The sequence below is a fragment of the Pleurodeles waltl genome, chromosome 6 (assembly GCF_031143425.1).
Source record: "Pleurodeles waltl isolate 20211129_DDA chromosome 6, aPleWal1.hap1.20221129, whole genome shotgun sequence".
NCBI lineage: Eukaryota > Metazoa > Chordata > Amphibia > Caudata > Salamandridae > Pleurodeles > Pleurodeles waltl.
The window spans coordinates 1,724,361,618-1,724,384,456 of NC_090445.1; the positions used below are offsets into that span (position 1 = coordinate 1,724,361,618).

At 57.7% G+C, this 22,839-nt stretch overlaps 1 protein-coding gene across 4 annotated transcripts in view; it reads right to left on the reverse strand.

Moving 5' to 3' along the window:
* The window catches only part of DDR1 (discoidin domain receptor tyrosine kinase 1), a 465,777-nt gene that overhangs the window by 186,371 nt on the left and 256,567 nt on the right, over positions 1-22,839 (reverse strand). For all 4 annotated transcript variants that reach the window (XM_069241966.1, XM_069241967.1, XM_069241968.1 and 1 more), the window contains one exon: positions 17,135-17,282. In XM_069241966.1, coding sequence (XP_069098067.1) covers positions 17,135-17,282 — 148 coding nt within the window. The remainder of the gene's footprint in view (positions 1-17,134; positions 17,283-22,839) is intronic.

A 22,839-nucleotide genomic window follows, 5' to 3' on the forward strand; every position in this document is an offset into this window, starting at 1 on the left:
TGGGTATACCCGCCTCTCTGGAGGGGGTGGGGAGTCTGCCTCTGTGCCCGCACTGGGGGGAGTCTGCCTCTGTGCCCGCACTGGGTAGATCCACCTCTCTGGAGGGGTTGGGGAGTCTGCCTCTGTGCCCGCACTGGGTATATCCTGTGCCCGCACTGGGTATATCTGCCTCTCTGGAGGGGGTGGGGCGTCTGCCTCTGTGTCCGCACTGGGTATATCCGCCTCTCTGGAGGGGGTGGGGAGTCTGCTTCTGTGCTCGAACTGGGTATATCCGCCTCTCTCGAGGGGGTGGGGAGTCTGCCTCTGTGCCCGCACTGGGTATATCCGCCTCTCTGGAGGGGGTGGGGAGTCTGCTTCTGTGTCTGCACTGGGTATACCCGCCTCTCTGGAGGGGGTGGGGGGTCTGCCTCTGTGCCCGCACTGGGTATATCCGCCTCTCTGGAGGGGGTGGGGAGTCTGCACTGGGTATATCCGCCTCTCTGGAGGGGGTGGGGAGTCTGCCTCTGTGCCCGCACTGGGTATATCCGCCTCTCTGGAGAGGGTGGGGAGTCTGCTTCTGTGTCTGCACTGGGTATACCCGCCTCTCTGGAGGGGGTGAGGAGTCTGCCTCTGTGCCCGCACTGGGGGGAGTCTGCCTCTGTGTCCGCACTGGGTATATCCGCCTCTCTGGAAGGGGTGGGGAGTCTGCCTCTGTGCCCGAACTGGGTATATCCGCCTCTCTGGAGGGGGTGGGCAGTCTGCCTCTGTGCCCGCACTGGGTATTTCCGCCTCTCTGGAGGGGGTGGGGAGTCGGCCTCTGTGTCTGCACTGGGTATATCCGCCTCTCTGGAGGGGTTGGGGAGTCTGCCTCTGTGTCCGCACTGGGTATATACGCCTCTCTGGAGGGGGTGGGGAGTCTGCCTCTGTGCCCGCACTGGGTATATCCGCCTCTCTGGAGGGGGTGGGGAGTCTGCTTCTGTGACCGCACTGGGTATATCCGCCTCTCTGGCGGGGGTGGGGAGTCTGCCTCTGTGCCCGCACTGGGTATATCCGCCTCTCTGGAGGGGGTGGGAGTCTGCCTCTGTGCCCGCACTGGGTATATCCGCCTATCTGGAGGGGGTGGGGAGTCTGCCTCTGTGACCGCACTGGGTATATCTGCCTCTCTGGAGGGGGTGGGGAGTCTGCCTCTGTGCCCGCACTGGGTATACCCGCCTCTCTGGAGGGGGTGGGGAGTCTGCTCTGTGCCCGCACTGGGTATATCCGCCTCTCTGGAGGGGGTGGGGAGTCTGCCTCTGTGTCTGCACTGGGTATATCCGCCTCTCTGGAGGGGGTGGGGAGTCTGCCTCTGTGCCCGCACTGGGTATATCCGCCTCTCTGGAGGGGGTGGGGAGTCTGCCTCTGTGCCCGCACTGGGTATATCCGCCTCTCTGGAGGGGGTGGGGAGTCTACCTCTGTGCCCGCACTGGGTATATCCGCCTCTCTGGAGGGGGTGGGGAGTCTGCCTCTGTGTCTGCACTGGGTATATTCGCCTCTCTGGAGGGGGTGGAGAGTCTGCCTCTGTGCCCGCACTGGGTATATCCGCCTCTCTGGAGGGGGTGGGGAGTCTGCCTCTGTGCCTGCACTGGGTTTATCATCCTCTCTGGAGGGGGAGAGGATGGCCTCTGTGCCCGCACTGGGTATATCAGCCTCTCTGGAGGGGTTGGGGAGTCTGCTTCTGTGCCAGCACTGGGTATACCCGCCTCTCTGGAGGGGGTGGGGAGTCTGCCTCTGTGCCCGCCCTGGGTATATCCGCCTCTCTGGAGGGGGTGAGGAGTCTGCCTCTGTGCCCGCCCTGGGTATACCCGTGACTCTGGAGGGGGTGGGGAGTCTGCCTCTGTGCCCGCACTGGGTATATCCACCTCTCTGGAAGGGGAGAGGAGTCTGCTTCTGTGCCCGCACTGGGTATATCCGCCTCTCTGGAGGGGATGGGGAGTCTGCCTCTGTGCCCGCACTGGGTATATCCGCCTCTCTGGAGGGGGTGGGGAGTCTGCCTCTGTGCCCGCACAGGGTATATACGTCTCTCTGGAGGGGGTGGGGAGTCTGCCTCTGTGTCCGCACTGGGTATATCCGCCTCTCTGGAGGGGGAGAGGATGGCCTCGGTGTCTGCACTGGGTATACCTGCCTCTCTGGAGGGGGTGGGGAGTCTGCCTCTGTGCCTGCACTGGGTATAGCACTGGGTATACCTGCTTCTCTGGAGGGGAATGGGAGTCTGTCTCTGTGCCTGCACTGGGTATATCCGCCTCTCTGGAGGGGGTGGGGAGTCTGCTTCTGTGCCCGCACTGGGTATATCTGCCTCTCTGGAGGGGGTGGGGAGTCTGCCTCTGTGTCTGCACTGGGTATATCCGCCTTTCTGGAGGGGGTGGGGAGTCTGCCTCTGTGACCGCACTGGGTATATCCGCCTCTCTGGAGGGGGTGGGGAGTCTGCCTCTGTGCCCGCACTGGGTATACCCGCCTCTCTGGAGGGGGTGGGGAGTCTGCTCTGTGCCCGCTCTGGGTATATCCGCCTCTCTGGAGGGGGTGGGGAGTCTGCTCTGTGCCCGCACTGGCTATATCCGCCTCTCTGGAGGGGGTGGGGAGTCTGCTTCTGTGCCCGCACGGGGTATACCATACTCTTTGGAGGGGGTGGGGAGTCTGCCTCTGTGCCCGCACTGGGTATATCCGCCTCTCTGGGGGGGGTGGGGAGTCTGCCTCTGTGTCTGCACTGGGTATATCCGCCTCTCTGGAGGGGGTGGGGAATCTGCTTCTGTGCCCGCACTGGGTATACCCGCCTCTTTGGAGGGGGTGGGGAGTCTGCCTCTGTGCCCGCACTGGGTATATCCGCCTCTCTGGGGGGGTGGGGAGTCTGCCTCTGTGTCTGCACTGGGTATATCCGCCTCTCTGGAGGGGGTGGGGAGTCTGCCTCTGTGCCCGCAGTGGGTATATCCGCCTCTCTGGAGGGGGTGGGGAGTCTGCCTCTGTGCCCGCACTGGGTATATCCGCCTCTCTGGAGGGGGTGGGGAGTCTGCCTCTGTGCCCGCAGTGGGTATATCCGCCTCTCTGGAGGGGGAGAGGATGGCCTCTGTGCCCGCACTGGGTATATCCGCCTCTCTGGAGGGGTTGGGGAGTCTGCTTCTGTGCCCGCACTGGGTATACCCGCCTCTCTGGAGGGGGTAGGGAGTCTGCCTCTGTGCCCGCACTGGGGGGAGTCTGCCTCTGTGCCCGCACTGGGTAGATGCGCCTCTCTGGAGTGGTTGGGGAGTCTCCCTCTGTGCCCGCCCTGGGTATATCCTGTGCCCTAACTGGGTATATCCGCCTCTCTGGAGGGGGTGGGGAGTCTGCCTCTGTCCCCGCACTGGGTATTTCCGCCTCTCTGGAGGGGGAGAGGAGTCTGCTTCTGTGCCCGCACTGGGTATACCCGCCTCTCTGGAGGGGGTGGGGAGTCTGCCTCTGTGCCCGCACTGGGTATATCCGCCTCTCTGGGGGGGGGAGGGGGAGTCTGCCTCTGTGTCCGCACTGGGTATATCCGCCTCTCTGGAGGGGGTGGGGAGTCTGCCTCTGTGCCCGCACTGGGTATACCCGCCTCTCTGGAGGGGGAGAGGAGTCTGCTTCTGTGCCCGCACTGGGTATACCCGCCTCTCTGGAGGGGGTGGGGAGTCTGCCTCTGTGCCCGCACTGGGTATATCCGCCTCTCTGGGGGGGGAGGGGGAGTCTGCCTCTGTGTCTGCTCTGGGTATATCCGCCTCTCTGGAGGGGGTGGGGAGTCTGCCTCTGTGCCCGCACTGGGTATATCCGCCTCTCTGGAGGGGGTGGGGAGTCTGCCTCTGTGCCCGCACTGGGTATATCCGCCTCTCTGAAGGGGGTGGGGAGTCTGCCTCTGTGCCTGCACTGGGTATATCAGCCTCTCTGGAGGGGGAGAGGATGGCCTCTGTGCCCGCACTGGGTATATCCGCCTCTCTGGAGGGGTTGGGGAGTCTGCTTCTGTGCCAGCACTGGGTATACCCGCCTCTCTGGAGGGGGTGGGGAGTCTGCCTCTGTGCCCGCACTGGGGGGAGTCTGCCTCTGTGCCCGCACTGGGTAGATCCACCTCTCTGGAGGGGTTGGGGAGTCTGCCTCTGTGCCCGCACTGGGTATATCCTGTGCCCGCACTGGGTATATCTGCCTCTCTGGAGGGGGTGGGGCGTCTGCCTCTGTGTCCGCACTGGGTATATCCGCCTCTCTGGAGGGGGTGGGGAGTCTGCTTCTGTGCTCGAACTGGGTATATCCGCCTCTCTCGAGGGGGTGGGGAGTCTGCCTCTGTGCCCGCACTGGGTATATCCGCCTCTCTGGAGGGGGTGGGGAGTCTGCTTCTGTGTCTGCACTGGGTATACCCGCCTCTCTGGAGGGGGTGGGGGGTCTGCCTCTGTGCCCGCACTGGGTATATCCGCCTCTCTGGAGGGGGTGGGGAGTCTGCACTGGGTATATCCGCCTCTCTGGAGGGGGTGGGGAGTCTGCCTCTGTGCCCGCACTGGGTATATCCGCCTCTCTGGAGAGGGTGGGGAGTCTGCTTCTGTGTCTGCACTGGGTATACCCGCCTCTCTGGAGGGGGTGAGGAGTCTGCCTCTGTGCCCGCACTGGGGGGAGTCTGCCTCTGTGTCCGCACTGGGTATATCCGCCTCTCTGGAAGGGGTGGGGAGTCTGCCTCTGTGCCCGAACTGGGTATATCCGCCTCTCTGGAGGGGGTGGGCAGTCTGCCTCTGTGCCCGCACTGGGTATTTCCGCCTCTCTGGAGGGGGTGGGGAGTCGGCCTCTGTGTCTGCACTGGGTATATCCGCCTCTCTGGAGGGGTTGGGGAGTCTGCCTCTGTGTCCGCACTGGGTATATACGCCTCTCTGGAGGGGGTGGGGAGTCTGCCTCTGTGCCCGCACTGGGTATATCCGCCTCTCTGGAGGGGGTGGGGAGTCTGCTTCTGTGACCGCACTGGGTATATCCGCCTCTCTGGCGGGGGTGGGGAGTCTGCCTCTGTGCCCGCACTGGGTATATCCGCCTCTCTGGAGGGGGTGGGGAGTCTGCCTCTGTGCCCGCACTGGGTATATCCGCCTATCTGGAGGGGGTGGGGAGTCTGCCTCTGTGACCGCACTGGGTATATCTGCCTCTCTGGAGGGGGTGGGGAGTCTGCCTCTGTGCCCGCACTGGGTATACCCGCCTCTCTGGAGGGGGTGGGGAGTCTGCTCTGTGCCCGCACTGGGTATATCCGCCTCTCTGGAGGGGGTGGGGAGTCTGCCTCTGTGTCTGCACTGGGTATATCCGCCTCTCTGGAGGGGGTGGGGAGTCTGCCTCTGTGCCCGCACTGGGTATATCCGCCTCTCTGGAGGGGGTGGGGAGTCTGCCTCTGTGCCCGCACTGGGTATATCCGCCTCTCTGGAGGGGGTGGGGAGTCTACCTCTGTGCCCGCACTGGGTATATCCGCCTCTCTGGAGGGGGTGGGGAGTCTGCCTCTGTGTCTGCACTGGGTATATTCGCCTCTCTGGAGGGGGTGGAGAGTCTGCCTCTGTGCCCGCACTGGGTATATCCGCCTCTCTGGAGGGGGTGGGGAGTCTGCCTCTGTGCCTGCACTGGGTTTATCATCCTCTCTGGAGGGGGAGAGGATGGCCTCTGTGCCCGCACTGGGTATATCAGCCTCTCTGGAGGGGTTGGGGAGTCTGCTTCTGTGCCAGCACTGGGTATACCCGCCTCTCTGGAGGGGGTGGGGAGTCTGCCTCTGTGCCCGCCCTGGGTATATCCGCCTCTCTGGAGGGGGTGAGGAGTCTGCCTCTGTGCCCGCCCTGGGTATACCCGTGACTCTGGAGGGGGTGGGGAGTCTGCCTCTGTGCCCGCACTGGGTATATCCACCTCTCTGGAAGGGGAGAGGAGTCTGCTTCTGTGCCCGCACTGGGTATATCCGCCTCTCTGGAGGGGATGGGGAGTCTGCCTCTGTGCCCGCACTGGGTATATCCGCCTCTCTGGAGGGGGTGGGGAGTCTGCCTCTGTGCCCGCACAGGGTATATCCGTCTCTCTGGAGGGGGTGGGGAGTCTGCCTCTGTGTCCGCACTGGGAATATCCGCCTCTCTGGAGGGGGAGAGGATGGCCTCGGTGTCTGCACTGGGTATACCTGCCTCTCTGGAGGGGGTGGGGAGTCTGCCTCTGTGCCTGCACTGGGTATACCTGCTTCTCTGGAGGGGAATGGGAGTCTGTCTCTGTGCCTGCACTGGGTATATCCGCCTCTCTGGAGGGGGTGGGGAGTCTGCTTCTGTGCCCGCACTGGGTATATCTGCCTCTCTGGAGGGGGTGGGGAGTCTGCCTCTGTGTCTGCACTGGGTATATCCGCCTTTCTGGAGGGGGTGGGGAGTCTGCCTCTGTGCCTGCACTGGGTATATCCGCCTTTCTGGAGGGGGTGGGGAGTCTGCTTCTGTGCCCGCACTGGGTATACCCGCCTCTCTGGAGGGGGTGGGGAGTCTGCTTCTGTGCCCGCACTGGGTATATCCGCCTCTCTGGAGGGGGTGGGGAGTCTGCCTCTGTGCCTGCACTGGCTATATCCGCCTCTCTGGAGGGGGAGAGGAGTCTGCTTCTGTGCCCGCACTGGGTATACCATACTCTTTGGAGGGGGTGGGGAGTCTGCCTCTGTGCCCGCACTGGGTATATCCGCCTCTCTGGGGGGGGTGGGGAGTCTGCCTCTGTGTCTGCACTGGGTATATCCGCCTCTCTGGAGGGGGTGGGGAATCTGCCTCTGTGCCCGCACTGGGTATATCCGCCTCTCTGGAGGGGGTGGGGAGTCTGCCTCTGTGCCCGCACTGGGTATATCAGCCTCTCTGGAGGGGGAGAGGATGGCCTCTGTGCCCGCACTGGGTATATCCGCCTCTCTGGAGGGGTTGGGGAGTCTGCTTCTGTGCCCGCACTGGGTATACCCGCCTCTCTGGAGGGGGTAGGGAGTCTGCCTTTGTGCCCGCACTGGGGGGAGTCTGCCTCTGTGCCCGCACTGGGTAGATGCGCCTCTCTGGAGTGGTTGGGGAGTCTCCCTCTGTGCCCGCACTGGGTATATCCTGTGCCCTAACTGGGAATATCTGCCTCTCTGGAGGGGGTGGGGAGTCTGCCTCTGTGCCGCAATGGGTATTTCCGCCTCTCTGGAGGGGGTGGGGAGTCTGCCTCTGTGTCCGCACTGGGTATATCCGCCTCTCTGGACGGGGTGGGGAGTCTGCCTCTGTGCCTGCACTGGGCATACCCGCCTCTCTGGAGGGGGAGAGGAGTCTGCTTCTGTGCCCGCACTGGGTATACTCGCCTCTCTGGAGGGGGTGGGGAGTCTGCCTCTGTGCCCGCACTGGGTATATCCGCCTCTCTGGGGAGGGAGGGGGAGTCTGCCTCTGTGTCTGCTCTGGGTATATCCGCCTCTCTGGAGGGGGTGGGGAGTCTGCCTCTGTGCCCGCACTGGGTATATCCGCCTATCTGGAGGGGGTGGGGAGTCTGCCTCTGTGACCGCACTGGGTATATACGCCTCTCTGGAGGGGGTGTGGAGTCTGCCTCTGTGTCCGCACTGGGTATATCCGCCTCTCTGGAGGGGGTGAGGAGTCTGCCTCTGTGCCCGCACTGGGTATACCCGCCTCTCTGGAGGGGTGAGAGGAGTCTGCTTCTGTGCCCGCACTGGGTATACCCGCCTCTCTGGAGGGGGTGGGGAGTCTGCCTCTGTGCCCGCACTGGGTATATCGCCTCTCTGGGGGGGGAGGGGGAGTCTGCCTCTGTGTCTGCTCTGGGTATATCCGCCTCTCTGGAGGGGGTGGGGAGTCTGCCTCTGTGCCCGCACAGGGTATATCCGCCTCTCTGGAGGGGGTGGGGAGTCTGCCACTGTGCCCGCACTGGGTATATCCGCCTCTCTGGAGGGGGTGGGGAGTCTGCCTCTGTGCCTGCACTGGGTTTATCAGCCTCTCTGGAGGGGGAGAGGATGGCCTCTGTGCCCGCACTGGGTATATCAGCCTCTCTGGAGGGGTTGGGGAGTCTGCTTCTGTGCCAGCACTGGGTATACCCACCTCTCTGGAGGGGGTGGGGAGTCTGCCTCTGTGCCCGCCCTGGGTATATCCGCCTCTCTGGAGGGGGTGAGGAGTCTGCCTCTGTGCCCGCCCTGGGTATACCCGTGACTCCGGAGGGGGTGGGGAGTCTGCCTCTGTGCCCGCACTGGGTATATCCACCTCTCTGGAGGGGGAGAGAAGTCTGCTTCTGTGCCCGCACTGGGTATATCCGCCTCTCTGGAGGGGATGGGGAGTCTGCCTCTGTGCCCGCACTGGGTATATCCGCCTCTCTGGAGGGGGAGAGGAGTCTGCCTCTGTGCCCGCACTGGGTATATCCGTCTCTCTGGAGGGGGTGGGGAGTCAGCCTCTGTGTCCGCACTGGGTATATCCGCCTCTCTGGAGGGGGAGAGGATGGCCTCTGTGTCTGGACTGGGTATACCTGCCTCTCTGGAGGGGGTGGGGAGTCTGCCTCTGTGCCTGCACTGGGTATAGCACTGGGTATACCTGCCTCTCTGGAGGGGGTGGGGAGTCTGTCTCTGTGCCTGCACTGGGTATATCCGCCTCTCTGGAGGGGGTGGGGAGTCTGCTTCTGTGCCCGCACTGGGTATATCTGCCTCTCTGGAGGGGGTGGGGAGTCTGCCTCTGTGTCTGCACTGGGTATATCCGCCTTTCTGGAGGGGGTGGGGAGTCTGCCTCTGTGCCTGCACTGGGTATATCCGCCTTTCTGGGGGGGGTGGGGAGTCTGCTTCTGTGCCCGCACTGGGTATACCCGCCTCTCTGGAGGGGGTGGGGAGTCTGCTTCTGTGCCCGCACTGGGTATATCCGCCTCTCTGGAGGGGGTGGGGAGTCTGCCTCTGTGCCCGCACTGGGTATATCCGCCTCTCTGGAGGGGGAGAGGAGTCTGCTTCTGTGCCCGCACTGGGTATACCCGCCTCTTTGGAGGGGGTGGGGAGTCTGCCTCTGTGCCCGCACTGGGTATATCCGCCTCTCTGGGGGGGTGGGGAGTCTGCCTCTGTGTCTGCACTGGGTATATCCGCCTCTCTGGAGGGGGTGGGGAGTCTGCCTCTGTGCCCGCACTGGGTATATCCGCCTCTCTGGAGGGGGTGGGGAGTCTGCCTCTGTGCCCGCACTGGGTATATCCGCCTCTCTGGAGGGGGTGGGGAGTCTGCCTCTGTGCCCGCACTGGGTATATCAGCCTCTCTGGAGGGGGAGAGGATGGCCTCTGTGCCCGCACCGGGTATATCCGCCTCTCTGGAGGGGTTGGGGCGTCTGCTTCTGTGCCCGCACTGGGTATACCCGCCTCTCTGGAGGGGGTAGGGAGTCTGCCTCTGTGCCCGCACTGGGGGGAGTCTGCCTCTGTGCCCGCACTGGGTAGATGCGCCTCTCTGGAGTGGTTGGGGAGTCTCCCTCTGTGCCCGCACTGGGTATATCCTGTGCCCTAACTGGGTATATCCGCCTCTCTGGAGGGGGTGGGGTGTCTGCCTCTGTGCCCGCACTGGGTATTTCCGCCTCTCTGGAGGGGGTGGGGAGTCTGCCTCTGTGTCCGCACTGGGTATATCCGCCTCTCTGGAGGGGGTGGGGAGTCTGCCTCTGTGCCCGCACTGGGTATACCCGCCTCTCTGGAGGGGAGAGGAGTCTGCTTCTGTGCCCGCACTGGGTATACCCGCCTCTCTGGAGGGGGTGGGGAGTCTGCCTCTGTGCCCGCACTGGGTATATCCGCCTCTCTGGGGGGGGAGGGGGAGTCTGCCTCTGTGTCTGCTCTGGGTATATCCGCCTCTCTGGAGGGGGTGGGGAGTCTGCCTCTGTGCCCGCACTGGGTATATCCGCCTCTCTGGAGGGGGTGGGGAGTCTGCCTCTGTGCCTGCACTGGGTATATCAGCCTCTCTGGAGGGGGAGAGGATGGCCTCTGTGCCCGCACTGGGTATATCCGCCTCTCTGGAGGGGTTGGGGAGTCTGCTTCTGTGCCAGCACTGGGTATACCCGCCTCTCTGGAGGGGGTGGGGAGTCTGCCTCTGTGCCCGCACTGGGGGGAGTCTGCCTCTGTGCCCGCACTGGGTAGATCCACCTCTCTGGAGGGGTTGGGGAGTCTGCCTCTGTGCCCGCACTGGGTATATCCTGTGCCCGCACTGGGTATATCTGCCTCTCTGGAGGGGGTGGGGCGTCTGCCTCTGTGTCCGCACTGGGTATATCCGCCTCTCTGGAGGGGGTGGGGAGTCTGCTTCTTTGCTCGCACTGGGTATATCTGCCTCTCTGGAGGGGGTGGGGAGTCTGCCTCTGTGCCTGCACTGGGTATATCCGCCTCTCTGGAGGGGGTGGGGAGTCTGCTTCTGTGTCTGCACTGGGTATACCTGCCTCTCTGGAGGGGGTGGGGAGTCTGCCTCTGTGCCCGCACTGGGGGGAGTCTGCCTCTGTGTCCGCACTGGGTATATCCGCCTCTCTGGAGGGGGTGGGGAGTCTGCCTCTGCGTCCGCACTGGGTATTTCCGCCTCTCTGGAGGGGGTGGGGAGTCTGCCTCTATGCCCGCACTGGGTATTTCCGCCTCTCTGGAGGGGCTGGGGAGTCTGCCTCTGTGTCTGCACTGGGTATATCTGCCTCTCTGGAGGGGGTGGAGAGTCTGCCTCTGTGTCTGCACTGGGTAAATCCGCCTCTCTGGAGGGGGTGGGGAGTCTGCTTCTGTGCCCGCTCTGGGTATATCCGCCTCTCTGGAGGGGGTGGGGAGTCTGCTCTGTGCCCGCACTGGGTATATCCGCCTCTCTGGAGGGGGAGAGGATGGCCTCTGTGTCTGTACTGGGTATATCCGCCTCTCTGGAGGGGGTGGAGAGTCTGCCTCTGTGCCCGCACTGGGTATACCCGCCTCTCTGGAGGGGGTGGGGAGTCTGCTCTGTGCCCGCACTGGGTATATCCGCCTCTCTGGAGGGGGTGGGGAGTCTGCCTCTGTGTCTGCACTGGGTATATCCGCCTCTCTGGAGGGGGTGGGGAGTCTGCCTCTGTGCCCGCACTGGGTATATCTGCCTCTCTGGAGGGGGTGGGGGGTCTGCCTCTGTGCCCGCACTGGGTATATCCGCCTCTCTGGAGGGGGTGGGGAGTCTGCACTGGGTATATCCGCCTCTCTGGAGGGGGGTGGGGAGTCTGCCTCTGTGCCCGCACTGGGTATATCCGCCTCTCTGGAGAGGGTGGGGAGTCTGCTTCTGTGTCTGCACTGGGTATACCCGCCTCTCTGGAGGGGGTGGGGAGTCTGCCTCTGTGCCCGCACTGGGGGGAGTCTGCCTCTGTGTCCACACTGGGTATATCCGCCTCTCTGGAAGGGGTGGGGAGTCTGCCTCTGTGCCCGAACTGGGTATATCCGCCTCTCTGGAGGGGGTGGGCAGTCTGCCTCTGTGCCCGCACTGGGTATTTCCGCCTCTCTGGAGGGGGTGGGGAGTCTGCCTCTGTGTCTGCACTGGGTATATCCGCGTCTCTGGAAAGGGTGGAGAGTCTGCCTCTGTGTCTGCACTGGGTATATCCGCCTCTCTGGAGGGGGTGGGGAGTCTGCTTTTGTGCCCGCTCTGGGTATATCCGCCTCTCTGGAGGGGGTGGGGAGTCTGCCTCTGTGTCTGTACTGGGTATATCCGCCTCTCTGGAGGGGGTGGGGAGTCTGCCTCTGTGCCCGCACTGGGTATACCCGCCTCTCTGGAGGCGGTGGGGAGTCTGCTCTGTGCCCGCACTGGGTATATCCGCCTCTCTGGAGGGGGTGGGGAGTCTGCTCTGTGCCCGCACTGGGTATATCCGCCTCTCTGGAGGGGTTGGGGAGTCTGCCTCTGTGTCCGCACTGGGTATATACGCCTCTCTGGAGGGGGTGGGGAGTCTGCCTCTGTGCCCGCACTGGGTATATCCGCCTCTCTGGAGGGGGTGGGGAGTCTGCCTCTGTGACCGCACTGGGTATATCCGCCTCTCTGGAGGGGGTGGGGAGTCTGCCTCTGTGCCCGCACTGGGTATATCCGCCTCTCTGGAGGGGGTGGGGAGTCTGCCTCTGTGACCGCACTGGGTATATCTGCCTATCTGGAGGGGGTGGGGAGTCTGCCTCTGTGACCGCACTGGGTATATCCGCCTCTCTGGAGGGGGTGGGGAGTCTGCCTCTGTGCCTGCACTGGGTATATCCGCCTTTCTGGAGGGGGTGGGGAGTCTGCTTCTGTGCCCGCACTGGGTATACCCGCCTCTCTGGAGGGGGTGGGGAGTCTGCTTCTGTGCCCGCACTGGGTATATCCGCCTCTCTGGAGGGGGTGGGGAGTCTGCCTCTGTGCCTGCACTGGCTATATCCGCCTCTCTGGAGGGGGAGAGGATGGCCTCTGTGTCTGTACTGGGTATATCCGCCTCTCTGGAGGGGGTGGAGAGTCTGCCTCTGTGCCCGCACTGGGTATACCCGCCTCTCTGGAGGGGGTGGGGAGTCTGCTCTGTGTCCGCACTGGGTATATCCGCCTCTCTGGAGGGGGTGGGGAGTCTGCCTCTGTGTCTGCACTGGGTATATCCGCCTCTCTGGAGGGGGTGGGGAGTCTGCCTCTGTGCCCGCACTGGGTATATCTGCCTCTCTGGAGGGGGTGGGGGGTCTGCACTGGGTATATCCGCCTCTCTGGAGGGGGTGGGGAGTCTGCCTCTGTGCCCGCACTGGGTATATCCACCTCTCTGGAGAGGGTGGGGAGTCTGCTTCTGTGTCTGCACTGGGTATACCCGCCTCTCTGGAGGGGGTGGGGAGTCTGCCTCTGTGCCCGCACTGGGGGGAGTCTGCCTCTGTGTCCACACTGGGTATATCCGCCTCTCTGGAAGGGGTGGGGAGTCTGCCTCTGTGCCCGAACTGGGTATATCCGCCTCTCTGGAGGGGGTGGGCAGTCTGCCTCTGTGCCCGCACTGGGTATTTCCGCCTCTCTGGAGGGGGTGGGGAGTCTGCCTCTGTGTCTGCACTGGGTATATCCGCGTCTCTGGAAAGGGTGGAGAGTCTGCCTCTGTGTCTGCACTGGGTATATCTGCCTCTCTGGAGGGGGTGGGGAGTCTGCTTTTGTGCCCGCTCTGGGTATATCCGCCTCTCTGGAGGGGGTGGGGAGTCTGCCTCTGTGTCTGTACTGGGTATATCCGCCTCTCTGGAGGGGGTGGGGAGTCTGCCTCTGTGCCCGCACTGGGTATACCCGCCTCTCTGGAGGGGGTGGGGAGTCTGCTCTGTGCCCGCACTGGGTATATCCGCCTCTCTGGAGGGGGTGGGGAGTCTGCTCTGTGCCTGCACTGGGTATATCCGCCTCTCTGGAGGGGTTGGGGAGTCTGCCTCTGTGTCCGCACTGGGTATATACGCCTCTCTGGAGGGGGTGGGGAGTCTGCCTCTGTGCCCGCACTGGGTATATCCGCCTCTCTGGAGGGGGTGGGGAGTCTGCCTCTGTGACCGCACTGGGTATATCCGCCTCTCTGGAGGGGGTGGGGAGTCTGCCTCTGTGCCCGCACTGGGTATATCTGCCTCTCTGGAGGGGGTGGGGAGTCTGCCTCTGTGCCCGCACTGGGTATATCCGCCTATCTGGAGGGGGTGGGGAGTCTGCCTCTGTGACCGCACTGGGTATATCCGCCTCTCTGGAGGGGGTGGGGAGTCTGCCTCTGTGCCCGCACTGGGTATACCCGCCTCTCTGGAGGGGGTGGGGAGTCTGCTCTGTGCCCGCACTGGGTATATCCGCCTATCTGGAGGGGGTGGGGAGTCTGCCTCTGTGTCTGCACTGGGTATATCGGCCTCTCTGGAGGGGGTGGGGAGTCTGCCTCTGTGTCTGCACTGGGTATATCCGCCTCTCTGGTAGGAATGGGGGAGAGGTGAGGGGGGTTGGTCTGCTTAAGAATCTGCACTGGGTGAATGCGCATCTCTGGTGGTGGTGTTGGGGGCGGGGGGGTTACAGGTGAACGGAGTCCGAGGGTTCACAGGTCTTTCCTACTTGGTTGAACAACCTGGAATCAGTGTCCATGTGGCTTTTAGCACACATTGGCTTTGTGGGGCATCTCTGAACCTGCTAATACTTTTGGTGGCACTCCCTATTGAAAAGTGCCATGTTTGTGGTATAGTTACCCCTACTTGTTGCCTAATGTCAGGGTGTTTGGACTGTAGTTCACTGGGATCCTGCCATCCAAGTCCCCTGTGACAGTGCTCTCTCCCCTAAATTTAGATGGTTGTTATTTTTCACACCCACAGTTGGCATACTGGTGCTTCCCCGTAAATCCCTAGTATATGGTACCTAGGTCCCCAGGGCATTGGTGAACCAACGGTCCCCTATGTGCTGCAGCATGTCTTATGCCACCAATAGGAGCCCGTGAAAACTGTGATTGCAGCCTGTGTGAAAGGGTGCATGCACCCTTTCACTGCCAAACCTAAACACTGCACTTAGAGATTATAAGTCGCCCTCTAGTAGGCCCTTCAGCCCAAAGGCAGGGTGCATGTCTCTAAGTGTGAGGTCACCCCTGCATGAGCAAGGTACCTTTACAGACCACAGGACAACTCCTGGACTCTGCAAGTGCGGGAAAGCCATCTTAAGGCATGTAGTGGACACTGGTCAACACGAGTGGTCCAACTACATAATGGCTACTTCAAACCTAGGCATGTTTGGTATCAAACATGTTGGAATCATGGAACTACACTGATGCCAGTGTTATTTGCAGGATACCATGTACTTTGTTTTTTTTTAGGGGATTCCCCAGTTCTGCCTGTGCAGTCTTACTGGGTCGAGCTGCCTGCCCACTCTGTTTCTGACACCAGACACTGTTCTGCCCTCCTGCTGATGAGCCAGGCTCAGGCAGGAGGAGCAGAACGAAGGATTTCCTGCAAGGGAGAGGTGTGACCACCCCTCCCTGGGGTGGGGTGGCCTCTGAGCATCACCAGACTGCTTTGAAGGGCACATATGCTGCCCTCCTTGAATAATCCAGTGTGCACCTGTTCAGGAACCCCGGGTTCTTGCTCTGGCATGAAACTACACAAAGGACAGGGGAGTGGCCCACCCCCGCCCAGCCCCTCCCCTAGGGAGGTGCCCAGAGTTTTGCCGGGTGGCCACTTGATTCTGCCATCTTGAAAATAAGATGTGCAAAGGCCCCTGGGAGCATCTGGTTGGTTAGGCCAGGTAGGAGACGTGTCTGACCCCCTCTGATAGTTGGGTCACTGCGGAGAGTGACAAACCCTCTTTTAGAGTTAAGGGCTCCCTCTGGGGTGGGTCCTCAGATTCGTCGAGGAAAACTCTACAAGGAACTCTCTGCATGACATCGTCTGCCCCTGGCCTCTGGAACCGCTGCTGGTCTTCGCCTGGAACCAAACAAGTCTGCTTCTGGTGAGAAGGCTCCCACTGCAACATTGTTTCTCTGGATCCTGCAAGAATTCTGCAAATTCCAAGGCTGTGCATCCTCCAGGGTTACAAGGACTGTTTGTATCAGGATGCACGAAGGGATCCCCCTTGGAGTCTCTCCCCTGCAATCCCAGGCACCTCAAGGCATCGTCGACCAGTTAGTGGGGTCTGCTGTCCCTGCACATCCGAAGATCGTGCTTCACAGGTGGTGAGGCTGTGGCCTCCTCTGTGTCCTGCTTGTCTTCTATTAAAATTGGGAGACTGCATGCCCTTGCTCCTGCCACTGGACTGGCACTACCTGTGCACTGCGACAGTTGCACTGGCCAAGGCTTGTTGGGTCTTCATCTGGGAGACATTAATGCTCCAAGAAGGCCTATCCCCCAGCACTCTGCAAACGGAAGACCAGCTCCTGTCCTGCAACTCCTGCGACATGGGGCTTCTGTTTTGCTGGGCTGGTAAGGCCTCCTTGTGACTCCCTGTAACCAGCACCTGTGGGTCACTCGTCGGCGCTCCATCGACTTCTGTTGGCCTTCCTGTGTTGTGAGGGCAAGCTGTGACTCCCCCTCCTGGGTAGTGTGTCCTGGACCGTGCTGGTCCCCAACATTTTGAAAATCCTTTTGCAACTCCTATTTGCACTTGCCAGTGCTTGCTAGTGACCTGGCTGTTCACAGACCCTCCTGTAATCTGGCGACCATCAAGGGACAGCTTGTAGGTGAATCCTGGGATCTTCATCAGCTCTTGGACCCTGCAGCTGGACTTCTCCTTCCACCGACTTGCAGGAGCATTATCTTCAGGATGGTGGGCATTGCCTCCTGCACCATCTGGGCACCTCCTTGGATGCTGGACTCTGTCCCCTTCATTTGCAGGACCTCCATGTCTGGGGTCCATCCCTGGGTTCCACTGGCCTGGTCCACGGGTCATGACAGCAGCTGGACAATCCAAGGAATCTTCAGTCTTCAGAGAGAGCACCTTCTTCCCTCTGCATCCGGTCCCTGGTGTAGGTACTCCTGTCCTCTGGGTATCCTGGGGCAGGGACACTCTCCATCCATACACTCTCATCCTTGGGGTCCACTGGGAAGGGTCCTGAATTCTACAAACTCCAACCACTACACTCAGTGTTAGCCTATGGGACAAATGGGTAGGGAACTCATTAACTCCTGGTTACTAGGGTCACCGACTGTACTTACATCTGGTGTTTCTAACTGCCCCCAGGCCCTTGCTAACCACCACACCTACCTTGGCTGGAGTCCTACTTTCATATTCCACTTTTTTAGTATATGGTTTGGCCCTTCCTTAGGGCCCCGTATATTTCTATGCTATTTTTCCTGGTTATTTTATGTGTATAATTGTATGTAATATCTCCTAAGGGAGCTATACCAAGGCTAGTCTAGTAGTAGTGCTGTAATAAAGATTCCTTTATTTTTACAACCCCCTTGTGAACCCTTGTGTGGTTCTTTCTTGTGAGTCAGTTACTGCCTGACTACTGTGGTATTGCAAGTGCTTTATATTCTTCCTGGATAAGGTTCAGCTGCTCGCCTCAGCTACCCCTAGAGAGCTTTTGCTATGTGGACACGTATTCACTATCACTAAGGGTTGCCTGGACTCAGTATAGGGTGCCACACTATAGGTGTACAACATAAACGGAGACAGCATCCTACACTCCCCATTCCCCCCTCTCTAAAGAGCACAGGACAAGTCACTCGCACGTCATACACCTGACTGCCCCGCTCACTCACACATCAGACACCTGATTTCCCCCTCCCTGGACGGTGCCACAGCTCTCAGGGTACCGCTCACCTTTCCAGATGCATCCGTACAGCTCCACCCTCATGCATACGCTCATCACCCGGTCCGCCATGGGGTAGAAGCGCACATAGCGTGCGATCACTGGGGGGCCGAGGTCCTTCAGCACGATCTCGTGAGTGTTGTCATTTCCAGCGATGACCTGGAGGGAACAGAAATTGTCAGGCATCAAGGAGCCCTGAGGGTAACCTAACACAACCTAACCTAACACACCTTAACCTAACACAATCTAACCTGACATAACATGACATGACTACCTGGAGGGAACAGACACTGTCAGACATCAAGGATCCCAGAGCGTAACCTAACCAAACATAACCTAACCCAACACAAACTAATCTGAAATAACACGATATAACATGACATGACCTCGAGGGAACAGACACTGTCAGACATCAAAGATCCCCAACGGTAACCTAACCAGACATAACCTAACCTTAAATAACACGACATGACATTACCTGGAGGGAACAGAGACTGTCAGGCATCAAGGAGCCCTGGGGTAAAGCTGCAGCCCATCTGGAGACATTACCACAAAGACACTAAGATTAGTGAGGGCAAGGGAAGGCAGGCTGGCCTCAGGGATAAGTGTCCCCTGTGGGACCAGTGTTGTGAGAATGGGAGACGCCGTGACGTCCTCTCCTCAGGCCTTACAGCATTTAAATGTCTTTACAACTCTGAAGCTCGGCATAAACCACTTAAAAATACCATTTTCATCCTTCACCTCAGGGGCCCCTCATAGGAGGGGGTAAAACATCTCTTCTCCCCAGTGGATCCTGCTGCTGTCTGTATTGGTGGACACTCTGGTAATCCTGGAGTATTCTCTATGGCCAGGCTCTGATGCCTGTCCTAGGTGCAGGTAATCTATTGAGTACAGAGACGCTCTGGTAATCCGGGAGAATTCTCTATGGCCAGCCTCTGATGCCTGTCCTAGGTGCAGATAATCTATTGAGTACAGAGACGCTCTGGTAATCCTGGAGTATTCTCTATGGCCAGGGTCTGATGCCTGTCCTAGGTACAGGTAATCTATTGAGTACAGAGACGCTCTGGTAATCCTGGAGTATTCTCGATGGCCAGGGTCTGATACTTGTCCTAGGTACCGGTAATCTATTGAGTACAGAGAAACTCTGTTAATCCAGGAGTATTCTCTATGGCCAGGGTCTGATACCTGTCCTAGGTACCAGTAATCTATTTAGAACATAGAAACTCTGGTAATCCAGGAGTATTCTCTATGGCCAGGGTCTGATACCTGTCCTAGGTACAGGTAATCTATTGAGCACAAAGACGTTCTGGTAATCCGGGAGAATTATATGGCCAGGTTATGATACCTGTCCTAGGTACAGGTAATCTATTGAGTACAGAGACGCTCTGGTAATCCTGGAGTATTCTCTATGGCCAGGTCTGATACCTGTCCTAGATACAGGTGATCTATTGAGCACAGAGACTCTATGGTAATCCGGGAGAAGTATATGACCAGGTTATGATACCTGTCCTACGTACCGGTAATCTCTTGACTACAGAGACGCTCTGGTAATCCGGGAGAATTTTATGGCCAGGTTACCATACCTGTCCTTGGTACAGGCAATCTGTAAATCTATTGAGTATAATCCGGGAGTATTCTTTATGGCCAGGGTTTGATGCCTGTCCTAGGTACAGGTGATCTATTGAGTACAGAGACGCTCTGGTAATCCGGGAGTATTCTCTATCGCCAGGGTCTGATGCTTGTCCTAGGTACAGGTAATCTATTGAGTACAGAGATGCTCTGGTAATCCTGGAGTATTCTCTATGGCAGGGTCTGATGCCTGTCCTCGGTATAGGTAATCTATTGAGTACAGAGATGCTCTGGTAATCATGGAGTATTCTCTATAGCCAGGGTCTGATACCTGTCCTAGGTACAGGTGATCTACTGAGCACAGAGACTCTATGGTAATCCGGCTAAATTATATGACCAGGTTATGATACCTGTCCTAGGTACAGTTAATCTATTGAGTACATAGACTCTCTGGTGATCCAGGAGTATTCTCTATGGCCAGGGTCTGATACCTGTCCTAGGTACAGGTGATCTATTCAGCACAGCGACTTTATGGTAATCCGAGAGAATTATATGACCAGGTTATGATACCTGTCCTAGGTACAGGTAATCTATTGAGTACAGAGACTCTCTGGTAATCCGGGAGTATTCTCGATGGCCAGGGTCTGATACCTGTCCTAGGTACCGGTAATCTATTGAGTACAGAGACGCTCTGGTAATCCAGGAGTATTCTATATGGCCAGGGTCTGATACCTGTCCTAGGTACAGGTAATCTATTGAGCACAGAGACGCTCTGGTAATCCTAGAGAATTATATGGCCAGGTTATGATACCTGTCCCTGCTACAGGTAATATATTGAGTACAAAGACGCTCTGGTAATCCAGGAGTATTCTCTGTGGCCAGGGTCTGATACCTGTCCTAGGTATACGTAATCTATGGAGCACAGAGACGCTCTGGTAATCCGGGAGAATTATATAGCCAGATTACGATACCTGTCCTAGGTACAGGCAATCTATTGAATACATAGACTCTCTGGTAATCTGGAAGTATTCTCTATGGCCAGGGTCTGATAACTGTCCAAGGTACAGGTGATCTATTCAGCACAGCGACTCTATGGTAATCCGGGAGAATTATATGACCAGGGTCTGATACCTGTCCTAGGTACAGGTAATCTATTGAGTACAGAGACTCTCTGGTAATCTGGGAGTATTCTTTATGGCCAGGGTCTGATGCCTGTCCAAGGTACAGGTGATCTATTTAGCACAGCGACTCTATGGTAATCCGGGAGAATTATATGACCATGTTATGATACCTGTCCTAGGTACAAATAATCTGTAAATCTATTGAGTATAATCCGGGAGTATTCTCTATGGCCAGGGTTTAATGCTTGTCCTAGGTACAGGTAATCTATTGAGTACAGAAACGCCCTGGTAATCCGGGAGTATTCTCTATGGCAGGGTCTGATGCCTGTCCTAGGTATAGGTAATCTATTGAGTACAAAGATGCTCTGGTAATCCTGGAGTATTCTCTATGGCCAGGGTCTGATACCTGTCCTAGGTACTGGTGATCTATTAAGCACAGAGACTCTATGGTAATCCGGGTAAATTATATGACCAGGTTATGATACCTGTCCTAGGTACAGTTAATCTATTGAGTACAAAGACTCTCTGGTAATCCGGGAGTATTCTCTGTGGCCAGGGTCTGATACCTGTCCTAGGTACAGGTGATCTATTCAGCACAGCGACTCTATGGTAATCCGAGAGAATTATATGACCAGGGTTTGATACCTGTCCTAGGTACAGGTAATCTATTGAGTACAGAGACTCTCTGGTAATCCGGGAGAATTATATGACCAGGTTATGATACCTGTCCTAGGTACAGGTAATCAGTAAATCTATTGAGTATAATCCAGGAGTATTCTCTATGGCCAGGGTTTGATGCCTGTCCTAGGTACAGGTGATCTATTGAGTACAGAGACGCTCTGGTAACCCGGGAGCATTCTCTATGGCCAAATTCTGATGCCTAGCCTAGGTACAGGTGATCTATTGAGCACGGGGACTCTATGGTAATCTGGGAAAATTATATGACCAGGTTATGATACCTGTCCTAGGTACAGGTAATCTATTGAGTACAGAGACTCTCTGGTAATCCAGGAGTATTCTCAATGGCCAGGGTCTGAAACCTGTCCTAGGTACCAGTAATCTATTGAGTACAGAGACGCTCTGGTAATCCAGGAGTATTCTCTATGGCCAGGGTCTGATACCTGTCCTAGGTACAGGTAATCTATTGAGCACAGAGACGCTATGGTAATCCGGGAGAATTATATGGCCAGGTTACGATACCTGTTCTAGGTACAGGTAATCTATTGAGTACAGAGATGCTCTGGTAATCCTGGAGTATTCTCTATGACCAGGGTCTGATACCTGTCCTAGGTACAGGTAATCTATTGAGTACAGAGACGCTCTGGTAATCCAGGAGTATTCTCTATGGCTGGGGTCTGATGCCTGTCCTAGGTACAGGTAATCTATTGAGTACAGAGACGCTCTGGTAATCCTGGAGTATTCTCTATGGCCAGGTCTGATACCTGTCCTAGATACAGGTGATCTATTGAGCACAGAGACTCTATGGTAATCCGGGGGAATTATATGACCAGGTTATGATACCTGTCCTAGGTACCGGTAATCTATTGACTACAGAGACGCTCTGGCAATCCGGGAGTATTCTCTATGGCCAGGGTCTGATACCTGTCCTATGTACAGGTAATCTATGGGGCACAGAGACACTCTGGTAATCCGGGAGAATTACATGGCCAGGTTGCGATACCTGTCCTAGGTACAGGTGATCTATTGAGCACAGAGACTCTATGGTAATCCGGGGGAATTATATGACCAGGTTATGATACCTGTCCTAGGTACCGGTAATCTATTGACTACAGAGACGCTCTGGTATTCCAGGAGTATTCTCTATGGCCGGGGTTTGATACCTGTCCTAGGTACAGGTAATCTATGGAGCACAGAGACACTCTGGTAATCCGGGAGAATTACATGGCCAGGTTGCGATACCTGTCCTAGGTACAGGTGATCTATTGAGTACAGAGACGCTCTGGTAATCCTGGAGTATTCTCTATGGCCAGGTCTGATACCTGTTCTAGGTACAGGTAATCTATTGAGTACAGTGGCGCTCTGGTAATCCAGGAGTATTCTCTATGGCCGGGGTTTGATGCCTGTCCTAGGTACAGGTAATCTATTGAACACAGAGACGCTCTGGTAATCCAGGAGTATTCTCTATGGCCGGGGATTGATACCTGTCCTAGGTACAGGTAATCTATGGAGCACAGAGACACTCTGGTAATCCGGGAGAATTACATGGCCAGGTTGCGATACCTGTCCTAGGTACAGGTGATCTATTGAGTACAGAGACGCTCTGGTAATCCTGGAGTATTCTCTATGGCCAGGTCTGATACCTATTCTAGGTACAGGTAATCTATTGAGTACAGAGACACTCTGGTAATCCAGGAGTATTCTCTATGGCCGGGGTTTGATGGCTGTCCTAGGTACAGGTAATCTATTGAGTACAGAGATGCTCTGGTAATCCTGGAGTATTCTCTATGGCCAGGTCTGATAACTGTCCTAGGTACAGGTTATCTATTTAGCACAGAGACTCTGTGGTAATCCTGGAGAATTATATGACCAGGTTATGACACCTGTCCTAGGTACAGGTAATCTATTGAGTACAGAGACTCTCTGGTAATCCAGGAGTATTCGCTATGGCCAGGGTCTGATACCTGTCCTAGGTACAGGTGATCTATTCAGCACAGATACTCTATGGTAATCCGGGAGAATTATATGACCAGGTTATGATACCTGTCCTAGGTACAGGTAATCTACTGAGTACATAGACTCTCTGGTAATCCAGGAGTATTCTCTATGGCCAGGATCTGATACCTGTCCTAGGTACAGGTGATCTATTCAGCACAGGGACTTTATGGTAATCCGGGAGAATTATATGACCAGGGTCTGATACCTGTTCTAGGTTAGGTAATCTATTGAGTACAGAGACTCTCTGGTAATCGGGGAGTATTCTCTATGGCCAGGGTTTGATGCCTGTCCTAGGTACAGGTGATCTATTGAGTACAGAGATGCTCTGGTAAATTTGTGAGTATTCTCTA